This window comes from Lepisma saccharinum, chromosome 7 (genome assembly GCF_977018435.1).
Source record: "Lepisma saccharinum chromosome 7, izLepSacc3.1, whole genome shotgun sequence".
Lineage (NCBI taxonomy): Eukaryota > Metazoa > Arthropoda > Insecta > Zygentoma > Lepismatidae > Lepisma > Lepisma saccharinum.
Genome location: NC_139235.1, coordinates 42,770,658 through 42,795,291, shown reverse-complemented (window position 1 = coordinate 42,795,291; position 24,634 = coordinate 42,770,658). Strand labels below are relative to the sequence as shown.

The following is a 24,634-nucleotide window of genomic DNA, read 5'->3' as shown; positions in this document are numbered from 1 at the left end:
ACTGACGGAGATGCCGACATTTGCGGCCTGAAATGCCCGCTTATTTTTATGGACATATGCAGACATTTATATAAATATTGCAAAACGAGCACTAACCTGTGTTATAAGAGTATGGTTTTAATTTTAGTAGCTTAGTGACTGTATGTGCCGATGATTTTGACACGCCCACCTCTTGTGAAACACGGCGTAGAGGTTTGTTTGGAGAACGTTCTAACGCTGCACCAATATCATCGAGTTTTGCTTCGGTTAGAATCAGTCATTTTTGCTTAGGTGTTTTAAAATTTAACGATCCAGTTTCTCGTAATTTAAGGACAAGATGTCTAACCGTATCTCTGTGTGGAGTTGAAACGCATGGGAATTTCTGTACAAATTACCTACACACGTCTCGACACGAGTTTGTTTTCACGTAGGTATGTGTCATACATAAAAAAATCTTTGTTCTAACGTGAATCTTGCGGCTGGCATTCCAATCGTCTCACTGACACGTCACACATACACACTACAATAACACAAACAAGTAACTGCAAGTAACCAAGAATAACACTCTTGCGCACAGTACGAAATTAACACGCTCTTGGTTTACATTGCTCGCCACTATATTTACAACTGTCTTCATCTAGTCGCGAAGGAACAAAAAACTCGAGCTCGGAGATTTCGGATTGCAAGGAAGCTCATGAACACTATTGACTTTTAACGGTTTCTTCTACAGCGTAATCTTGATAGTGGTGCACATTCAAAACCTCCAAATGATCCCCATCGGCACAAAACTCTTTCAAGGATATAAACTTAAGCAGGACGTTACTGGTCAAAACTATGATTAAAATGTTTTATTATCTGTGGCTCTTAACATCGTTTCTAAAGCGTATTTTTTTGTGTATATAAGAGCATGACTTGGATGAATTACAGAAGAACTTTTGCATGTTATAACACAGGTTAGTGATCGTTTTGCAATATTTATATAAATGTCTGCATATGTCTATAAAAATAAGCGGGCATTACAGACCGGAAATGTCAGCATCTCCGTCAGCGCTGCCTGCCACGCTTCTCCCGATCTCTCGGCTGCAGATCGAAATGAACGCACTGTATTTGTAATTATTCTGGTTGTTTTGCAGGTGTCTTAAATGACTTAACAAGACTGGTGCTTGTAAATGCTATATACTTCAAGGGATTCTGGCAGGAAAAGTTCAAGAAACATGAAACTGTGAAGGAACAATTTCATGTGAAGCCTGGCACTGATGTAGAAGTAGACATGATGAAACTTACGAAAGTTTTTCGTTATGCCGAAGTGGAAAGCTTGAAGTCTCAGGTTCTGGAATTACCCTATAAGGTAGGTTAACTGGTATATTCCTCACATAATTGAGTAATTGGCCATTTAAAAGGCTGGGGTTAAAATATAGTATTTTTCTTGTGATGTCAATTCTATAACTGGCAGTCAAATGAAAATTGATCAGTCACCAAAATGTTTCATTGTGTTACCTCAAAAATTATCTCCATAACTGTCAACACGTTACATTGAGGATAGATCTGGGATGTAAGGAGGATGTTGAAGGGTTTTCTAACCAAATTCCTGAACTGTATACATCACCAGATTGGAAGTGTGGCGATGGGCATTATCATTGGAGCAGATTATTATGTAGTGACTTGCGTCCCTCTTGGAATTTCTTATGCCACTACAGTATGCACAAACATGACGTGCAGTGGTCACCGTACACAACAGACATGCAATGAATTTCGCATCCTCCAGTTTCCTCAGCAGTCAAAATGCAAATCATACCTCTCTGCTCTTCTTTTCTCAGCTCATGTTGGATGAATATCACTAACCTCACTTCCTGCGCAATTAATAAACGACTGTGTATGTACAAGTTGTCATTGTGCTTCAGTCTTTCCTCACAGATGGCACCTATCATTCATAAACTTTTGCTCACCTTGAGTTCTGTGTGTCGTAATCAGCTTTCATGTGACTGACCCTTATAGTATATGTAATAATGTAATTTTATAAACTGGTTGTGATCCAATCTGTAAATTTTTGGTTATCAAGGAAATGTTTGAACATTAATGTGTACAGGTATTCTGTTTCAAGGTTGTATTACTTGATTTCTGGAATTTTGACAATTGAAATTGAAGAAAGGTTGTTCAATATGAATATTATTTATTACATAGTTACTTCAGTGTATATTTTAAATTGTGAAGTGTGCAAAATGAATATTAGTGATAGCAGTGATTAGAGCTGAATGAGGCAAACTAAATACTGTAGTGATAGGTTCTATATTTCGTCCTGTGTCTGAGGTGGTCTCGTAGTAAGTTTTTAAGGGTCATTCCTCAGCAGGGTGTCTGTTAATTCCATGAATTATGCTTTATTAGTATAATTTACTTACTAAACTAAACTCCGTGGTGCAACAGTCCTCTTACGGGCCAGAGCTTGCCAGAGCATTTTTTTTTTAATTGAATGACATGTGGTCTTTGCATAGTCGCATCACTGCTGTTTTCTGGCTTTAGAGACTGGAGCCAGCTACTTCTTCTTTTCAACTAGCTCCCAAATTGTCTTCATGATGTTGGGTCAAAATTTTTAGGGCTCCTACTGGGAATTGAACTAGGGACTACCTACCCCCAATGTGATATTGCTAACGCTTTGGCTATGCAGGGGTATTTTAGTAACATTTAGCACCAGGACTTACAAGTAGGTTGTACACTCCTCTTCACATAAAGTGGCACATTTTGTAAGGTTGGAAAGTTGTATTATGTGTCACCTTATCTGACCGGGAGTGTACAATAGTTTTATGAACGTATGTGAAAAAGTAGCTTTACGTAGCCTTCATGCTAGATAAGGCCTCCAATGGCATTCTGGTAACGCCATCACCCAGTAATCAAAGGGTCCCAGATTTGATACCCATTGGAGGTACATTGTAATTCAGATTCCACTTTTAAACTTCAGGTCCAGTCCAGATTAGCCTATCTGCATAAAATGGACTAAAAAAAACAAACTAAAAATCCTTCATTCTAGATTTACATAAGTTTTTAAAGTTTTGTTGCTCTATAGTGTAAGTCTTTTCTGTATAATTACTTGAAAATGTTGTCTGCAAAAGTATTTGTATTTACGACTTCTCCTCCTTCCATCAAACAAAATGAGTTTCTCAAACTCTTCGCTTAGTGATTAATGCTGTTATATTGCAGTAAAGAGTCTTACGTTTTATTTTTTATGGCTCGCTCACATTTCGGGAGGTTAGATTCCACTTAGAAGTGTTCAGATGCTTGGCCTATCCAAGCATAAAAAATATAAAGCCCTGTGCATCTCGGGCCCCACATAATCTTGATCTTGGCCATAATGGAAGGGATGTGTTCAACTCAATGTTCTGGCCAGCTTTATCCTCAAGATTATCCCTAGGTTATTTACTTACCAGATTTATAAAGGGAGTGTTCAAACTAGTCACCTTCGATGCACACACATTTTTGATGCATCTCTATTAAGACACCCCCTAATGTAAGCTAGCAAGGGGGGCTAGAAGCAAGTTCTTACAGAGATCCTGAAGGTAGACATGACTGTCAAGTGATAGTCCTTGTTTTGCATTGTGTGGCCTCTTTATTAGTGTGGTGACTGTGAAGTGATAGGGTGCTTGATACGTATTGGGTTTTTTCTAGTGCATTCAACTGCCATGTGTGTTAATGCTCAGCAAGTGAAGTTGAAAGGCGATTTGAAACAAGTTTTCCGGGTGTAAAAGTTCCATGCAATTTTTATCTCTGGAGTAGATTAAAAAATGCTTTATACAAGTCAAATCCACACCCCCTGGAAGAACTGAAACACAACATTCGCCAAGACATTACCAACATTAATCGACTGGAACTGCAGCGAGTTATGGGTAAACTTCATCAAGAGGTGTAAAAAATTTGTGGACTACGAAGGCAGCACCTTCTTTCATAAATTGGCAAATAAATCACTCCTTAAAGTAGTTACAGAAACTTGTGTGTTTGATTCACGGACAGTCTACAGTGCTGACATACGACCGCGAGCTTCTCTGTAGCACAAACACCAACCAGCCGTCTACACTTCAATGGATTGCTCTGTAGTTTGAATATATAAAATGGCAGTTTACAAAATGTATTGATAATGAAAATTAAAATGTTCCTAATAAATATACATTGACTAGCAATGTAAGACTGTATATCTAGGTAGTGAAAGCTATGAGAAATCTGGAACAAAACATTGCCAGAACATAAGCCACTTTCAGAATAAAATTTGTTGTACAATTGTGCAATATACAACTTTTAAGGACATTGATATAGAAGTACATTGAATCCTTCAAAATGTGAAACATGTTTTTAGACGATGGGCTCTTCAAATTTACCTGCAATTTCAGCATTTTTCATGAAATTTCTATTTTCCTTCTTCACCCCAAGTTCTGCCTGAATACCTCTGAGGGAAATTCCCTTCATGTGCAAATCAATACTGGCCTAAGATAGTCTACAAGTTTGAGAAAATCCTTTTCATTATTCTGCATACAATCAAGAAACATCAAATGCAGAATGTTTGACATGGCTTTTCATTGCATTTAAATCTTATTTTTCAGGGAAGCAATTTGAAGATGCTGATTGTTTTACCCAATGAAGTAACTGGAATAAATGAACTGGAGAACTCCATTGGAGAGGTCAGCCTGAGCACACTTACGGAGAAACTAGAAAGGACGTCTGTGAATGTTTCACTGCCAAAGTTCAGACTGGAAGAGAGTACAGACTTCACAGAAATATTGCAACAGGTTTGTGCAAAAGTGTCATGTACGTATAATATGTACTTAAAGCTCTTGCTACAAAAACAGTCCAGTCAAGGTCACGCCACCCACCTACATTATTGCCAATAAATCAACCACATACGTACAACGTTCGAAGTGTCGACTGAGCACATTAGAAGTAGTGTGGCAACCCTGGAGAGCATGGGGTGTGGAGGAGGCAAGGGGAAGCTCCGACCTTTACTGGACTGCTTTCGTGGCGAGAGCTATAGCATGGAGTGGGAGTGTAAAACTTCCCAGGTTGCAAATCAGACTGTGTGAGCCTACCTTTTGAAACCATACTTAACAATTAACCTTTTTACTGTTGAATATATATTCCTGTGACAAAATGCTGAATAAATTTTGCACTTACAGTCCGGCTACCTTAGCCAAAACCATTGACAGAAGTGTGCATGTGCCAACTGGACTTGTTCAATGTCAAAATAGGGGTGGGGTGACTGTAGAAATTGCAGCCCTCTAATTACAGACTGAAAACGATGAGCTTTTGTTTGAAGATGTGCATAATCCTGGGGCTAGAAATATGGCGGAGATGCACATTAGAGCTTGTTAAGTTTTCATTTTTGTGAATAAATTATTTGTACTCACTTGTGGAGTGTAATATGTAGAGTTATATACTTCTTAGTAAACTTAAAAATTGCAATCTTGTGTGAAACAATGACTCTCAATCTTCAAAATAGTTATTACAAGTAGAAATATGAAGGGATGCTTGCCGCCATGATGTATCCCCACCTCTACGAAATTTTTGCATAGAGTTGACCCACATAAAAGGCTCAAGTTTCTGGTCTGGTACCTGGAGGTCTGTGGCAGCAATAACATTTTGAGAAGGTAAGGGTTCCGTGAAAATAGTTTACTGTGGAAACATCAATGAAGTAAAGATATGTTTCAAATTATGGAAGGGTTCAGAACGAAAATAAAAACAAGCAAATTTATATAAACTAAATATCACAGTGTAGTTTGGCTGGTGCTTCTACCTGCTTCCCCCTCTCGCGTTTGGAATAGACCTTTCCAGCTAGTTTTGCCTTCTCTGGCTGGACTGTATTGAGTTTAATGTAATGTAATTCGTATCTCAGATGTGTGATGATCAAACATCATCCACAAGTCTTGGAAATTGCATTTTCTCACAGAAAATTAAAACTGGCGTTAAATGAATTTTATACTTTTGTACCAACATCATCTAAATCTTCATTGTTGGAAGAAAATAATTCATCAATCAAAATGTTCATCACCCTATTAGTTTGTAGTTAGTAATTATTCCATTTCCTCTTCTGTAAGGTGAGTGGATAATAAACTTATTGGTAGACACCATATTTTACATACGTTGGATTGCTGCAGTCACATGGTTAGTGACTTGCAATAGCAGTAATAACTCCCATCACTGATTATTTTCTCTTCAAGCAACTCAATGATGGCAACCGACGCAAAATGAATGGCATTCATTTCATTAGAAATGACTACGAAGTTTCAGTGTTCCAAATTACTATTTTCATTAAGAAAAAATCTGTTGATTATACCCTAATCAAAATCCAAAGATCTACAAGTTCATCATGGCAGACATGCATTTCACTGAATGTATTATCAGTTTCAGCAGTGAAAGTGTTCAAGTATTTAGCAATTTTTGACTGTACATTTGTCAAGGTTCAGCCGCAGCTGAGATCAGGAATGGTTCTAGCATTTTGATTACAACATTTTCTGTGTTTTAGCAAATGAAGGATAAGTTGAAAACACACTGCTTTCAGGATAGTGGTATTCGCAAATGAACATGCTGAACATATTACTACATGTATATCAATATATTTCATAATGGATAAAAGCAAGGAGGGCCAAAAGGGCTAAGTAAAAATCAAATAAGGTAAAAGGAAACACTCACCGGACAGTAGGAAAGTTCAAAATTTTCGCTAATTTATAGCATCATCGGTGTGAGAAGAAACAGAAGACGGAACCGGAAGTTGGGGTCCTGCAGAGTTGCCAGGTCCCCATTGAAGAAGAAGCGGTGCGTAGAACGAAAAAAAAACACTGTTTCGTCACCAGGCTCGTCGTAAACTGTGAGTGTGTAGGATGAGTTGGGAGGGAGGGCGGGAGGGTGGGTGAGGGTTGGTCATTACTGGGTGGCCTTGTTCAGGCCAGGTGGAGTGGTTGCACTCATGGCCGATATATAGGCCCTCTCCCATCTTTTGCGAACAGAGGTGTTGGCTGGTTGAGGTGTGCCAGGTGTAGACAAAAGTAAAAATAATTCAGGCACTATCCCGTTATTCTCAGGAGCCATGAATCCAACTAAGATAAAATATGAAATGTGATCTTAAAACATTTAATTTATTAATTAATACAAGTTTGGATTAAAAGTAATTAATTCTTGCACCGGAGTTGCCTTCCTAAAGGAGGCTCAACTGGTAACAGCATGAACAACTATGCAATACATTCTAATATATGGCCGACTCTACCATATCACTGCTGATTTTAAAATTTGGCTGCAACAGTGCAAAAACTTATAAAGGCATCAATGATAATTAGAGGCACATATTTTTGGTAAATAAAAAAAAAAAAAATCTGTACAAAAACAGTCTTATATCGGGTTCAAAAGCGATAAATAAAATAAAATTTTGGTGTTAAAGCGGTGAATAATCACATCAAAAGTGCTATATAAAATGACATTTTGGTTTTTAAATTGTGAATATAATTCTAAATTTGATTTAAAAACTGCACTTATTACACAAAATAAACTTACCCCTTCTAATAGCACATTTATGTAGTTACCAGAGTATTAAGTTTATTCCTGGGTAAAACTGTCCATTTTTGCTTCTCAAATAATTACAGCAGAATTAATCAATTTTCCGTGAATTGCATAACTAACAGGATACTTCAGACTTCAGAAAGTGTCACGTCGGTATATAAACGGTAAATTTCATGTTTAAAAGTATGTTTCGTGTTTTGCAGTTCATTTCGCATTATTTCGTGACAAAACTGGGTAGAAAAATGCACCTCACACCTTTCAGAAACATGAAAAATGAACATTACAGCATGTTATTTCATATTTCGTGTTTTCGTCAAAAACTAAATTTGCATGCCTCTAATGATAATATATATGATACAGAAAATGCACAATCATCAAAGAAACATATACTGTACTTATATAAAAAAATGTAATTTAAATTTCTGTAAGCCAGATCTAAATATTAAATAAAAAGATTTAGAACTGAATTTAAAAATTCAGGTGCCCAGTGAAAATGTTCAGGTGCCGTGGCAACTGAGTGCCCTGTATTTTTCTACCCCTGCATAAAATGTATTGTTATAGGGTGTCTACCAGTCAAGAAATTATGTTTGCGGTCAAGAATTTTTGCTATTATTTTTAAACTGTAGTGAATTTACATTGTTATATACCTGTACTGGGATTTGATAAAATTGAATATTTGGAAATCTAAAATTGTTTTGAGTTGTGGTTAAGATTTGCTCACTTTGTTTCTTAAGAGTTGTGTTCTTGTATGCGTGAAGTTTCGCAAAAATATTAAATGAAGTAATGTGGCCATTCAGGATGAAGTCTGAAGCATTAATTTTTTACATGCATTATAAGGAAGTCGAAATCTCTTTTTAAGGCGAAGAGGGACAATTTCCCCTAGGTCTTTCTCGCTGGGGCAGTTGCTGATCACTGTTGCCAACTTCGCTCTTTTGGAGCCAGATCTTTCTCTTTTGTGCACTTGTTTGACTGTGAACTGTGGCACCCGCCCTCTGCCCCACTATGATGCCACCACTGGCTCCGGCCCATAAATACCAACCTTTGCCATGAGTGTACATTTTGCACGTGATGTGATATTCGTATAGCTATAAGCTGCGCCACCCACCTCTTCTTTCCTCCCCATGTATTTTTATATATAGTGCTGTGGCTAAGATGAAGATGACAATTTTGTTATCCGGGAACCCTTTATTTTCGATTTCATATTAACATCATTGGATTATTGAGATGGGTGATGCCGCCAAATCTAGGCGGTGAAAACTAAGAATAAATTGCCATCACTTTAAAGCTAACGGTAATAGCAGCACCCCCACCCCTCTGACAACTAGTAGGCACTTTATGCAGCCTTCGTTAATCTAGCTCCTTGAAAGTCCTTTTTAGCTATATTAATGGTGAAATTTAGCTCTATTATGCACATCAGGTTTGGCAACACTGCCAGGATGGCCGTAGGAGGCAAGGAGAAATGCACTAGGCTTATGGGACCATTATTTTATTCGTTCTCTCGGGAATATCAAACATCCGATGACGTAGAAAAGTACATGGACGGAAAAAGGACACGTTGAACTATGTCATAGTAGTAGGAAAAGTCGAAACTCCCATTTGATGAGCCGTAACTTGAAGTTGAAGTTGATGTCCCGTAAGGAATACATGGGATTCAGTAAATACTAATTCATCCATAGTTTTCAAAAATCGTATAAGGCTTAATAATCAACTTAGGAAACCGCTTCCACTTGCCACATGGGGAGAAATTCATACTCTTCATTTCTGGCGGAGATCTTTTTAGTAGCATTGCTCATTCCGATGATATTGGAATAAATGCATGCCTGGTGTGTATTTGTCCCTCTTCGCCTTAAAGTACAACTTCAGTTTTCATCTTTAAAAATACCCTTGTGGTAGGGGTTTTTCATTGAATAGAAATATTGAATAGAAATATATATATATATTCTTAATTTCCAACTATACCTAAGTAGGAGGCGATTAAATGAATGTTAAGAAAAAGTGAAAAAGGTCAAGAGAAAGTAAATGAAAGTCAAGAAATAGCCATGTAATTTTGGTAGTCACCCTGTGTTACCAATAGTAGATAATGTAATAATAATAATGTAATGTAATGTAATAAGCACTAATATTTATATGTACTTCTTGCAATTGGAACTTCTTATTTGCTCAATATTTCAAGACACATACATGCTGTCTTTTCAAAAGATAATTCATAAGAAATAAAAAATTAACATTGTATGTATGCAGAGGTTAATTTAAGCACACACATAGGTACTTCAAGATATAAAGATTAACACGAGGATTCAAAATAAGAAAGATTTAATACTCAACTTACAAGACCATTTCTAAGATTGCTGAACACACATAATTTCATAATCCACAACTTTACAAACAATTGAATATCGATTCAGATATTATGCACACTTGACAGTAACAAGACTAAAAAAATCCGTGAAACAAAAAAAGGGGGAAAGGGCAATGAACCAAAACCTTTGAACTCCCCAGGGATTTATTTAATTTATTCTGTTGGCTACGATAAACATACCATAAAAGAAAAAAATAGGAAGCTTTCAGAGTGAAGCGACAAGGGACAAGTCTCAAACGGGACATGTCACTTGGAGACTAGCCTCCAGAAAAAGATGCAACCTTTCATACTGGAGTAGCACAGCAAGCTGTGTGTATCGCACAATGACTTTTCCTTCGTTGAGTTTTTTAAGCAAAAAATGCAGGCTCTACCAGGACTCGAACCCAGGTCTCTGGCATACCGTGCCATTGCTCTAACCACTGAGCTACTGAGCCAGCCTGGCTTCGCCTATTTTTCACTTGCTGTTTTACCTGTGTGGAATAGTCTCTGCTACTGCTACCGCAATGGGATCTGTTGTCTTTGAAACACTGTAGACATAGACGTTGCCTGTTTCCTCCCAGCGTAGAGATGTTAATTTAATAATTAACAGGCAACGTCAATGTCTACAGTGTTTCAAAGGCAACAGATCCCATTGCGGTAGCACTAGCACAGACGATTCCACACAGGTAAAACAGTGACAGCGAAAAATCAGGCGAAGCCAGGCTGGCTCAGTGGTTAGAGCAATGGAACGGTATGCCAGAGACCCGGATTCAAGTCCTGGTCGAGCCTGCATTTTTCACTTAAAAAGATCAACGTAGTACATCTCATGTGCGTGCCTAATTTAAAGAATGACTCTTCTGTTTTCTCAATAACGAAGCTATTAAGTAATTTTCTTTGTATCAATTTTGATGGCCACTGCCACCATTAGAAATTGATAAAGGAAATTACTTAATAGCTTCGTGGAAAAAATGAGTATCTGTTTTATCTATTACCTTGGTCTTTCTGTTGTGGATGTGCAGTGGTCTTTTATACAGACAGGAGGGAATAGTGCTTATTTGCTTATTCTGTTGTATGCTGTGTGTGGTCATATGAGTTGTCGCTTCCATCAGGGAACATTCTGATGTCGTCAAACAAGAAAGAACATTTTTTTTTCCAAAAAAGAAAAGAAAATTCATTCAAATTTTCTCTGCAAGGGGAATCCTAATTAGTAGGAGTTATACACTTGAAATACCTAAAATATTTAAATAAATATGCACTTTAGAAAAACACCTAACACTTTATAAATGTTTTCTTTCAGTTAGTACAAAAATCCTACTTGTAAACAGTTGTCCCTTTTTCAGCTCATAAGATTTAGCATATAATTAAGGTACAAATTGCAATTCTGAATTCCTCAACACTATCTTCTTTACTGTACACTGTGGTTTTATAAATGAAAGAAAAATTACATTCTTTACTGCTCATGATTGCACTAGGTAACTAGATATCTCAAATTTTCAAACTTGTAACTCCCGTTTTCGGCAAGAATATTTTTATACTCTGAAAAACTCTCTCAACTTCACAATACAATTGGACAATGTTTTAAGCCAACAGTATCTGGGACATAAAGTTCAAGATCATGTATAAACTGTCCATTGCATTGTTGTTCTCTCTCTCTCGAAAATAGTAGTTGTTGAGTGTTCCTGCAAGGACGACGAAAGAAGCCCTTGTTTTGTAAAAGAAAGTTGAGACTAAATAGCAGTGACAGAAGGAAATAGGAAGTTCTTAAGGAGACAATACATGCAACGCTGAGACGTAAAATAACAATTTCAGTTGCTGGTTCTTAAATATGCAAGACGTTTTCATACATGGACGTATCAAAAACACATTTGAAATATGCATTTTCACATTGATAACTATTCAGGCCCTACTAATAAGATATGGATTGATTCATTAAATCTTTTGGAAGTTACAGTGAAACCCAAATTTTACGTACAGTAAAACCCAAATTTTACATTCCCGGATTTTACATTTTCGTGCATTATACATTCAATCTTAACAAAATGTCATAAATTTTTTCTCTTTTTTTACATTTTCCGGCATTTTAAGATGTTTCAGCTTGGTCCCCTGAAAAATGTAAAATCTGGGTTCCACTGTACATGTTACAGGATAATAATGAAGAGGGTAATGGTTTCTTCTCCTTTTATTAAAGATGGGATTGAGCAGCATGTTCCAAGATGGTGCAGACTTCAGTGGAATAACTCCAGAGCCAGGTCTCAAGGTTTCCAAAGTTTTGCACAAGGCCTTCGTTGATGTGAATGAAGATGGAACCGAAGCTGCTGCAGCTACTGCTCTGGGTAAGATCTTTTCTTATTTTTGCACTTCTTGTTTTGTTTCTGCACTCTGGTGATTGAAATTCATGCACAAGTGTACAAATATATAATCATGAAGCATTTTTGTTTGATCTGTGTTCGAGCTTCAGAAAAGGTAAGTTTGCAAATATTTTTTTTGTTAACCTATTACGGCAGTAGACCTGGTGTCTTGTAATGAAGAATATTAGTGGGATCAGACAGTGATTTATATCAAACTTTACTGTAAGTAAGCCCTCAAACTATCCATACAAGTGGACTTTGGGAAACGTTTTAGGAGGTTGAAGCAATCCAATCCCACATGTCGAGAATGCCTTTCCCCCAATGATTCTTAATAATTGTGAAAATGATGTGCTGTACATCATTCAGCAATGTATTGAATATTGTGTAAACCTTACTATTTAAAACCACTAATGATATTTGATTGACGTATATGGAATTTTTCATGATACTGTAATACAAAATTGTATAGACCCAGCCTCCCCGATGGTGCAGTGGTAGCATCCTCGCCTTGTAATCAAGGTCCCAGGTTCGATACCTGGTGGAGGCACATAGTGGTTTGGATCCCACTTTAAGCTGTAGGTCCAGTCCCAATTAGCCTTACTGTGCATAAAGAGAACTTAAAACACCAAATCAATCCAATGTATAGATCAAATACCAAAAAAAAATTAAAAATGCACAACACACTTTTTAACCAGTTGTGATGAGAATCGAACAAAGTGGATTGTTTTGATTCATTTTTGTAAAAAGTTGGACAGAATGAATTTGAAATTTTTGCTGATACTGACAAAATACAGATATACCAGCCACAGAACAGATATAAAATTGCAAATGATTCATTAAGTAAGTGAGTGAGTGTTTCATTCACTTGATATTTGTAAGTAGGTTATTGTATAACAAGTTTTACCTGAGGAAAAGGAATTGTATATTTAGGCGTTTACTTTACAAAACAAGAGTACATGAATTGTAGCTGTTCATTCATGCAAATAGTAACAATGGCAGAATTTTGTACCAAGTTACAGGCTGTGTTTGGAAATATCATATCTCTAAAATTAGCAATTGATTCCATACGAGTTAATGCACTTATATGCAGGTCATATCAAGCAGTACCAATAGTGCTGATTCATTCCTCTTTATTCCTAGTTTCTATTAATCATATATCGCACACCTATTTGTATTTTTCCCCCACATTTTTTTACTGAATTATATTTTAAATTTTCTATTCATAGATTTTACTTAGCTTGTAAAAACCCTTTCATGGGGTTTTCAGTCATGGGGAGGAAAGTAATTTTTGTTCAAACATCCTTAGACACCATTGCAATTATAGTAGAGAAAATATGCTTTTATCTACCAGTTTGTAGGTAAAATTTGTGAATGCATGTCTATAATTAGAAGAAATCATTTTAAAAAATCCACTGTTCTGTGTGTAATTTTTGCCACTTCCACTGTTTGCTTGTATTTGGAGTAAGTTTTCACAAAAATCAAGGGCACGTGTACATTGAAACAATATTTGTTAACAGAATAGTAGGTACAGTATGCCCAGGGATCCAGGTTCGAGTCCTGGTCAAACCTGCATTTTTTGCTGAAATTTCTACATAGTACATCATCTGTGTGTATCAAATTGTAAAGAATTGTAGGTGTTATTTTAAGTTTTTGTCAAAACTCTTTAAATTACCAAGAAGCTTTAGAAATTTGCTTAAACTTTCTTAGAAAAAATGAAAATACAAAAATAAATATGTAATATTGTTGGAGCCAAGATGGCCACCACAAGAATTTAGTGCTTAACATAAAACAGGGTAGTAGTCTGCGAGACCAGAAGAGGAGATCGACATTGAGTAGAACTACTCGCATCTCTGTATGCATTGTATCAAGCACCAAAGGTGAGTATGATAACCATTCAGCTATGTAAGTGGGAAACCCACCTTTATTCCTATCTTTATTTTGTCCCATTTTTGTCATAAATAGCCTCAGAAGAACATATTTGACAAAGATTAAATACCAAATGCATTTTTTTACACATTACATTAAATTACATCGAAATATTAAGTGTTGTAAGTAAGGATGGACCAATATGAATTTTTTGCTGTAACTGATAAACTACAGATCTGTAATATAAAACAAATTTTCCTTGAACATGAATGGCTCATTAGCTTCTTTATTTATTATTTGTAAACAGGTGACTACAATGAGTTTTGCTTAGAAAGGAAAATTGTGTATTAAGACATTTATTTCATGAAATGAAGGCATATGGAAAATGTGTTTATGTTCATAGAAATAATATATTGATTGATTTGGTTTATTTGACATCGCTTTTCTGCCTCTTGTGTGGCTAATCGTGAATATATATATATATTTATAATATCAGATTTGTAAAATTATCAGTAATTTTACCAACTATTTACCAACAACTATTCCTATATTGGCTGATACTGATATAAAATACTGATTAATCTGTCATTAATGGTTATTAGAAGATCCTAATTTAGGGGAAGCAAAAGGAAAAATTTACAGTTCGTACTTACTGACAACATGATGAACTTGTATACTTGGGCTGTTTATACAATTTTCAAGCACACTTAGCAGATTATTTAGGAATAAAATTATTTACGTTCCAGTTATTGATATTTTTGTCCAAATAGTAACCTTTATGTGATATCACATCTGTAAGACTTCTGTAACTTTGTATATATTTTAATAGACAACAGTAAGTTCTGAATGAGTTTCCATGAGGGTTAAGGTGACTCCATTGTATTCAGAACTTTTCAGGTTTGATTCTTGCAGCAATCTATTGTGGCTAAGGTTTGTCTGTAGTTATTCCAACCCGATGCCAAGATGATATCATTAACCAAGGCCATAAATGTTCCAGCTTCAACCCCATTCATTTTTTACTTCGCTTAGTGCATATTATGAAGGTTTATGGCAACTAATAACAATTTGACATTCATCAGTTAATACAGAGATAGAATAGCGATGTAAAGTAACTAATGTAGAGCAATATATAGTAACATTAATGTTTTCTGATACTCAAAAGAATCTTTTATGCCACCACACTACCAAATTTATTATCTTAGCACAAACGATTATTACAAATAAGCATTGCCTACTTAATCAAGCAACAGTTAAGTGTAATTAAAATACAGCTGAAATGTAGCCAGTATGTGTGTTGCTATTGCCAGTATAGTTGCTAGTCATGATAAGTTTTAAGTGTGTCTGACAAAAGATAATGTTACTTTTCCAGAAATGACTCTCCGAAGTATGTCAATTTCCTTTAAAGCACCAAAGGAATTTAATGCTGATCATCCATTTCTATTTCTGATATGTTGCGACACATTAACTGCTATTGTCTTCATTGGGAAACTAAAGGTGCCAAATTCATAATACATTCTACTGTTGCTTTTCATATGTCTCTGATTGAAGGAATCAGTGTTATTCAAGTTAAGGATAATATATTTGTGTACAGAATACCTTAATCAATTTTGCTAATAAATTAGTGGATCTGACTTACAATGGAATTTCTTAAGTAGTTTGTTTCTAGTCAGTTGAAATTTTGTAGCCAGTGTGCAAAGTAGACAAATTTTTGAAGGAAGATATTAACTTAACAGAATCCAAGTTTGAAAATATTTAAAGAACATCAGTTCTTTTTACTTCATGGAACACACAGAGCCACAGGCTGAACTTTGCCCATGAATAAAATAATTTCCAAAGTAGTTATTAAAGAGAAGTAAGCTCTGAAATAAGGATTTGGAACATTGAAAAGTCTTTCTTTCTCCCCCTTAAGCTTCTCTTGTTTTGCGATTAACTGGGTTTGGTGAGACCGATATTTTAAGATAAATCTTAGAAGGAATGCTTGATTGTTAACTTGGCAACTTAACCCGTATATGCTGGTGTGATTTTCCCAGGTTTGTATCAACGCCGGGAACGTTTTCAAGCATGAAATTTGAAATTCACAGATATTTGAATAATATATATGTATTTTTTAGTATTGAAAATCATGAATGCTAAAGTTACAAATGATACCTTGCTTTGTTCAGTAAAAATTAGGCTATAACCCATAGTCCAAACACCCTAATTTTCTTTTACCAAATAAAAGAAGAAAAAGAAAGTAAAAATTATTTTTTTACGAAATTTGAATTTTGTCTGGATCCACGTAGGCAACGCCAGAACGTTAAGCTACAAACTGTATGTGCATATTGCCTGATCTGTGTTCCATTCTCATGACAAGAATTGCGCACTTGCTTCTGATAGTTTCAGAGGGAAAAAAATCTATTGTAAAAGTCTTACTTTTTTGTTTCATGGGAAATTCAAAATTCAGAATTTTGTTCATCTCTCTGATACTATGAATGCTAGAGCTAAAAAAATAATTCTAGTTTTCTTCAGTACAAAGTAGACTATAAGGCTATGTTCTAAGAAACCTAATTTTATTTATGAAGTAGTAGAAGATGCTGATAGTTTTTTTAAGAATTGTTTTTTACTCAATTTGAACCCCCACGTGGGCAACACAATCGTGATTGTTCAAAATAGTACCTTCACATTCCCTGATATATTTAATTCTTTTAGCAAGAATTGCTAGCTTTCTGCTTATACTTTCGGAGATGAAAAGTCATTTCTAATGAGAAAAGTAATTTCTTTCAGACACACAATACACAGCATTTTCAAAGGACTCAACCTCTTATTGTTAGAGAGTATACAACATGATTTATAGTATGCTTCATATGAAAGGTTCTGAAACAACATATCATATTTAACAATTAATATGCTTGACTATTTCAGCCATGGCTGTGCGCAGTATGTTATTACCCATTAAAACAACAAAGGAATTTATTGCGGACCGTCCATTTGTATTCCTGATATGCGATGTTCCATTAAATACAGTCATTTTTATTGGTCGTCTAAAGGTGCCAAAACCATAGGTTCTTTGTAGTTCAACCAAAGATGGCATGATTCTGATTGAAGCCACCAGAATGAATATATTTCTGTTTCAGAAAGCTCTGTAGTTTTGTTAATAAAGGGTCATGCCAAATTTATATTGGATTTTCTTAAGTCTTCAGTGAATATATCCAATTTGTGTTTGTGCTTGAATTGTAGGAAGATGCTTTGTGCAGAAAAGTAGTTTTACCTGTGATGAAATTAGGATTACAGAACGCAACTTAACGCATCAAAATAAAAGGTCACGAAGGGCTATTGACTTTTTGAGGATATTGTGTTCCTATCACTAGGATGAAAGAAGAAAGGATACAAGATAAAAAACACTATCAAAGTTGTTAGGATTATTTTCCTGTAGTTTACGGTTATTACAAGCATAAGAAAACCGTTTTTCATTGTGACGTTTCAGGAGAACACACGCTCCTTTCATCAGACATTTATTTTCATTTTGACTAAAGATACAGTTATAACAATGGTTAGTATTTTTTTAAACAAAAATCCGTTATATAATAATATTACATTGTTGTAATATAACAACTTAACTGTGAAAAGAAGCAGTTTGTTTTATTTTTAATAAAATGAGAAATACAGACAAAGATGAAAAATCTGTTGAAAAGAAATTTGTGTGCATTCCATTCCACAAGGGATTCTCACATAAAATTGCAAAATTATTTAGAAGTTTTAATTTCAAAATTGTTTTTAAATTACCAAGAAGTTTGGAATGTACATTTAATGAATTCAAAATGAGAAACTCTCTACCAGATGTGGAAACCACAGGAATATATAATATAAGTTGTTCATGTTCAAAGGATTATGTGGGACAAACAGCAAGGAAAATGGCAATAAGATGGCACGAACATGATTTGGACATTATAAATCTAAACCCAAGAACAGGTTTGTCAACTCATATCATCGAAGAGAAGCATTTGATTAAAAAGAGAAGGGTTTTAAAAAGATTAACGGGAAACACAGAGTTGAATGTCTGGGAAGCTTCGTTCATTGCAGAAAAACATTGGAATAAATTAAATAATGAAAATGGTAACATAGATCCAGTATGGAGTTTTCTTTTTCACAAATGGAGTAAGCCACCATCTTTAAAATTTAATGTAACAGAAAACATCAAGAGACTTTGTGAAAACAATGATGAATTTGAATTACCTGATGATATTTGAGATTCATAAATTTAAAAAAATCTGAAATAAAACTAAAACAGACTGCTTCTTTTCAGTTAAGTTGCTATATTACAACAATGTAATATTATTATATAACTGATTTTTGTTTAAAAAATTACTAACCATTGTTATAACTGTATCTTTAGTCAAAATGAAAATAAATGTCTGATGAAAGGAGTGTGTTCACCTGAAATGTCACAAAGAGAAACTGTTTTCTTATGCTTGTAATAACCGTAAACTACAGGAAAATAATTCTATAATGCAAGCAATGCGTACATTCAAGAAAAACAAGTTGTTAGGAACTAAGGGTTATTAAAAAATGACTTCCTGGTTTCATAATTTTATTGTGGGGAGTGTATGGAACATATTGTCACTATGGGTACAGATCTGTGCCTGATCTTCAAAAGTTTTTTAAAAAAATAGTCCCGCACACCAATGATTCTAAACTTTACCACTAAAAGTGTGCAATGCAACATCGTGGCATCTGGAAAGAAGTCAGCAATTGCAAGCGGTATGTATTCATTCATATACTTTTTCGGGCAATTCTTCAAACTGTTGTTTGGGGGCAGCTGAAGCTCTCAACTTGTCCGATTTGTTGATTTCCATGAGGTAGTTGAAAAGTTGGAGAGCTTCACAGACCCGGTCCACAGTCTAATTTGACACTGATGGTCTGCCACTGGATTTCCCGTTTCACAGACAACACCATGATTTGTTTGTATCACTTACGATTGCTTTTCTTGATTTTATGAATTTTCGTCGTCCACTGTTGTCATAAGATTCTTGTCTCCAGATGCTGCCATGTTGCATTGCATGCTCCTAGCAGTGAAGTGTGTAATCAGTGGTGTGCAGCACCATTGAAATGAAAACGTGTTGATATAAAGCCCAGATGTATACCCATATAATGATACGTTCCCATAAGTTTCACACAATAAAATCAAGAAACCAGGGAATTCTTTATGAATAACCCTGTAGATTGCAGAATTTTACTGTGTGTGCTTACATTTTATCCTGATGATTGGGATGTAATATCCTCAAAATGTCAATAGCCTTGGTGTCATTTCATTTCAATTCAGTGTTCTGGTGTGTACTTTTATCATAATTTCATCACAGGTAAGACAATGGTGTACAGAAAAGGGACATTGCTGACAATGCATTCACTCTCTCTTTGGTGCTTGTTCCTAATTGTGATTGGAGTTCTCATCTTCAAATCTTTATTAATGGCCTTCCTCTTCTTGTTGTTAAATGTACGTGTCATCCAGCTATTTCCTATTCTCTTAATTCTATTCTTTCCACCAATCTGGCAGATACTTTCCATTCTATTGTCTGCCTTTTATTTGTTTTATTCTGTCATTTTAGAGGCATTAGCTCCAGGAATTAATGCAGGACGATTCTTTATAAGACATGAAGAGAAATTAGTGATTTACATATCAAATTGATTTAATTAATACTTCATAAATATTGAATGGTATCTTTCTTATGGTTATTTAACACTTGTTTCAAACATCTGTGGTAAACATTGATTGCAAAATTAATATACATATGTAATGTACATATATATAATATATAAAGATAATAATCCAGAAATGTTATTTGAGAGCAAAGCAAATTAAATTGTATGTGTGTATGTTATTAGAAGGAAATAAGAAACACTCGCTAAGCCCCGCGACAGGTTAAGTTTGCAGCAGGTTTTATGTATTAATCCACGCAAGAATGGCGATCAGCATTTTCCGTGCCAGTCTTGCCTCAAGCTCAGACCTGTTCGTATCACAGACAGTAAGAAAATCGACAGTATTGCAGCGGAACTATATTCTGCGCTCACGTTTGCGTCTCTATATATACGAAAAGTTGCTGCAAACTTAACCTGTTGCGGGGCTTAGAACATTTTATATTTCATGTCAAGACTGTATTTCTCTTCACCCACTGAAGATACAGTCTGCAACCTTGATATACTCAGTTTTCTAGTGTGTGGTGAGTCTTTTCTATTTCCTTCTCATTTTTATATTAGTCATTCTGCTCAATCTTTCTTTGTCCATTTATATTGTAAGAAATACGTTATAGAATTAAGATGTTATATTATACACTGTATATTTATTAAATTCCAAAATTGTTGGTCACTAATAGTGAGTTTTATGTAAGAAACTCTTGGCTATGGTACTTGCGTACTTTTGTTTTCCATGCAGTTTTACAAGAACCCTTCTTTCATTTTTTGAAGAAAAAAGTTTCAACTTACTACTCATATTAACAATGAAGGTTGTTTATGATGCATCAGTTCAATACATTTGTTGTAGCTGATCCCCCAGATCACCTTGTAATCGAGGTGTTCCAGATACAATCCCCAATGTACTTGCACAGTGGTTTGGATTCCATTTTAAATCTTAGATCCAGTTCCAGTTAGTCTGTATGAATTTAACACGTTCGCTACCAAGCGTCTCGCATATGAGATGCTTGGACTTTCAAAATGGACTAGCATCTTACATATGAGATGCAGATATCTTGCGAAATAGACTTGGCATCTCGCATATGAGACACTTGGTTTCTCATGGTGGTTTGGCATCGCATATGTGAGACATTGGTAGAACAACGTGCAATTGCTTCTCAGAAGACCGTAGTCTTATTTCAGGGGCTTGAAATAAATATGGTCTCTCTGGGAATGTCAGTCGCATATATGCGACATTTGGTCCTAGTTCCAAAAAAATATTTGCAGTTGGCACACTGTCCTTTTCCAGGCTGTTTGTAGCAACATTGTCATTTTAGCTAAGACATTCAGTAGTTGTTTTGTTGCTACGTGCTTAACCTGAAAAGTTTGTAGAGCTGTGTTTACATGTTCTCTTTGAGTCAAAAAAGAACACTAATGCGGGACAGCGAAGCAGATCGCGAGTTACTTCGTGATTCAGATGTATGCTGCATTAGGTCTAGTCTAAGGGAGGAGTCAGCAAAAAGAGGCTTGGTCTGTGCAACAGGTTTTGATATTTGGGTGAGTCTATATTTCAAGTTTGCTTTTTACACTTTGGTAGCGAACATGTTCAAGTGGACTTTTTCATATTTCTTCAACAAATAAAGTTCTGTTAAACTTGCAAGTTGTATGTTCCCATTTCAGAAGCTATACCTTGCTGCTTGGTAATACACCCAGAAGAACCAAAGAAATTCAATGCTGACCATCCGTTTATCTTTAAGATATATGACTTGGCAACAATGACTTCTCTCTTCATTGGCCATTTAAAATCACCCATAGCAAACTGAACCAGGATATCCTCTGAACAGTCAATACAAGGTAGTTATTTGCCATGTTATGTGTGTCATGAAATGTGCTTCTGTGTTTTCTCATGAAGCTTAATAGTTAATTAGTAAATTAGAAAACTATAACAATCAACTATTTTCAAATTTGATATTCACTCAGCACCTCATTGGCTTGCTGTTGACACTTGATAGTTGCAATAACTCATGTTGGTGACACAGGATGTTCAGTTCATGCATTACTTGTGCAATGTATCAGTACTGTGGTACATTTGTAGAAGTCGTGATTCATGTAGACTCATCTTAATTCCCCTTTTCTGCCACTTTTAACTAATTTAAAATAAAAATTTAAGGATTAATGACTTTTATTTCTATGTAAACAAGAGTACAGCCACCTCAGAAAATACTGTGGTATTGCTGAATCTAATCTGATAATGCCATGCCATGCTATGCAATGCAGTCCTGGCTAGTAATAAACATTTCCGAGGCCTCCCTTCCACCCACACCTGCCACCTGTTTGAACAGGAACAAGACCTTGAATGTTCAGGAACGAGAACCAACAGGGGGAGGGGATGTTTAGATTCGTTGATATTCACTGGAGAAGCATGCACTCCCATTTGGTACCTGAAGGCATTATGTAGTCAACTTCGATCTTACCACCGAAGTCCCTGGGTTCGATTCACAGCCTGCGCGTGGATTATTATTTTTTTTTTTTTAATATCCCTTCGTCAATTTCATCTAATTATTATCCATCTTGATCGCCACGTTAGCCAGAAGTGGTAGAAAAGTGACTCTATATAATCAAAAATACAAATACAGGGCTATTCTAAATGATCTTCCCGATTTCAAAGTTTAATATCTCACGTTTGTTTAGTCACAATCAAATGTAAATTATTTGAAATGAAAGAAAAACTCAAAAAGTTTTAGTGTCTGGCAAAGCTGACGTTTAGTTACGCATTCTGCCGCTAGGACGACAGTAAATCAAGATGGATGGAAACTAAGACGGGAGAGCATTTTGTGTCCTGGAATTTCATGTACAACAGTCAGTTATTTGTGTCGAACGAAGTTTTAGGACTAAGTTTGGGTTAGATCCACCAAGGGGTCACTCAATTCGGAAGTGGTATAGACAATTTAAAGAAAGTGGGTGTATTTGCAAGAGGAAATCAACAGGCCGGCCAGGAGTTAGTGATGAAACAGTTGATCGGGTGCATGCGACTTTCATCAGAAGCCCCCAAAAAATCAACTGTTCGTGCAAGCAGAGAATTGAACATTGCCCCCACATTGGCATCGGGATGTCAGGAGGGAACTCAACAGAAGGTTACCAAATATCAATGAATAGGATCAGCTAGTCGTGAGGATCAGGTTCTGCTTCCTTGCCCCCCCCTGTTCGCCAGATATCACCACGTGTGACTTTTTTGTGGGGTTATGTTAAAAACCAAGTGTATGAGCCTCCCCTACCTAACAACTTAACTGAAATTAGAGTACGCATCCAAGAAGCAGTTGCGTCCATTGACTCTTGAGATGTTGGGAAGAGTGTGGCAAGAATTTGACTATCGGATTGATGTGTGCCGAATTACAAAAGGCACTCATATTGAGCACCTGTGACGTGGAACATAACACGCATGTATGTAAAAAAACTTTTTGAGTTTTTCTTTAATTTTAAATAATTTTAAATAATTTGCATGTCATTGTGACTAAATAAACTTGAGATATTAAACTTTGCAATCGGGAAGATCATTTAGAATAGCCCTGTACATTAGTGATGCAGTAGCAGATATGTTCACATTTGTATATATACACAATGCTTTTGAAAAATCTCCGCACTCAATATTTGAGAATTTTTTGGTTGTAATTTACTGAACTTGTCAACATTATGAATGCATACATTTGTTAACTATATCTTGAAATATTAGTTTTTCTTGTATGTAGGTATTGCTTGCATTCTGGAATTATTTCTCTTGTGGTCTACGGTTATTACAAGCATAAAAACACAGTATTTCATTGTGACTTTTCAGGAGAACACACTGAACTGCATATAACTGTATCTTTAGTCAAACTAAAAATAAATGTCTGATGAAGGGAGTGTGTGTTCTCCTGAAACGTCACAATGAAAAACTGTGTTTTATGCTTGTAATAACCGTAGACTACAAGAGAAATATATCTTGAAATACACAAAAAATAATTTGTAAACTAAATATGAGTAATACTGCAATTTCTGAGGTCGGTAACACACCGACAAGACTGCAAACCACTTTCCGCAAGTTGAAATACAAAAAAGAATATTGAAACTAAAGTTGAAACAATCATCCATTGCGGGATCATTGGGAAATAGACTTATCCATTTCTCCACACATCTTTCATGACATACTCAAAATATGCTTCGAACTTAGTGATTTGCTGTGTGTGCGTAAAGCTGCAACAGACATGTTTCCGGCGTCTCAGTGGGTGAACCTTTAAGGTAACCTGCAGACTTTTGGCAGGAAATTCAGTGCTTTGGTTCCATTCGTTTCCCTGTAGTGGGCGTTACACCATTTTATTTCAATAGAAGGAAACAACCCAAGTTTTGTTGCCGCATTTCTCTGCTTCTCAGTGAGTGATGTGCTTAAAAGGCATTGTTGACAAACTGGGATTGTACGTCTCACACTGAGGAGCACATAAATACAACATAAACTTGTTCAAGGTCATTCTAATCCGTACTGGCAGGTTTGCCAACTCATCCATATGAATGCAGGGACTTTTCGAATGATATATACATATATTTCACTTTGCGTGTGCCCACCCGTAAATGTGTTCGGACTTTCTTTCATGTGCATTGGCAACAATACGTCAAATATAACCCAAACTTTTTTTTTTTATCTGAGACCTACTTCAAGCAGATCTACTAATCAGGACTGATGTACAGTTTAAAGCAGGATCATTTCACTGTAATGTCACCATACTAGGAAAAAAAAGCGTTCATTTACAAATGCAGCACGGGACATGAATCTAGGTGTATCCGTGAGAGTTAGGATTTCTGTGATAGTGACAAATGTGTGTCTGTGTGTGTTTTTGTGTGCATGTGCGTTCACACATGCACATAATCTCTTTGAGTTAGTTTCAGTTCGAAAACAGCATTT

The 24,634-nt window shown here is 35.7% G+C and overlaps 1 protein-coding gene across 14 annotated transcripts in view; it reads left to right on the top strand.

Moving 5' to 3' along the window:
* LOC145989824 (iris-like) overlaps positions 1 to 24,634 on the top strand; it is a 152,079-nt gene that overhangs the window by 47,071 nt on the left and 80,374 nt on the right. For 8 of the 14 annotated variants that reach the window (XM_083125210.1, XM_083125208.1, XM_083125199.1 and 5 more), the window contains exons 5-7: positions 1,113 to 1,327; positions 4,563 to 4,748; positions 12,033 to 12,177. In XM_083125210.1, coding sequence (XP_082981336.1) covers positions 1,113 to 1,327; positions 4,563 to 4,748; positions 12,033 to 12,177 — 546 coding nt within the window. Of the gene's footprint in view, positions 1 to 1,112; positions 1,328 to 4,562; positions 4,749 to 12,032; positions 12,178 to 15,427; positions 15,553 to 16,959; positions 17,210 to 21,381; positions 21,556 to 24,634 lie in introns of those variants that run through there. The other 6 variants (XM_083125204.1, XM_083125205.1, XM_083125203.1 and 3 more) reach the window with 4 other exon arrangements.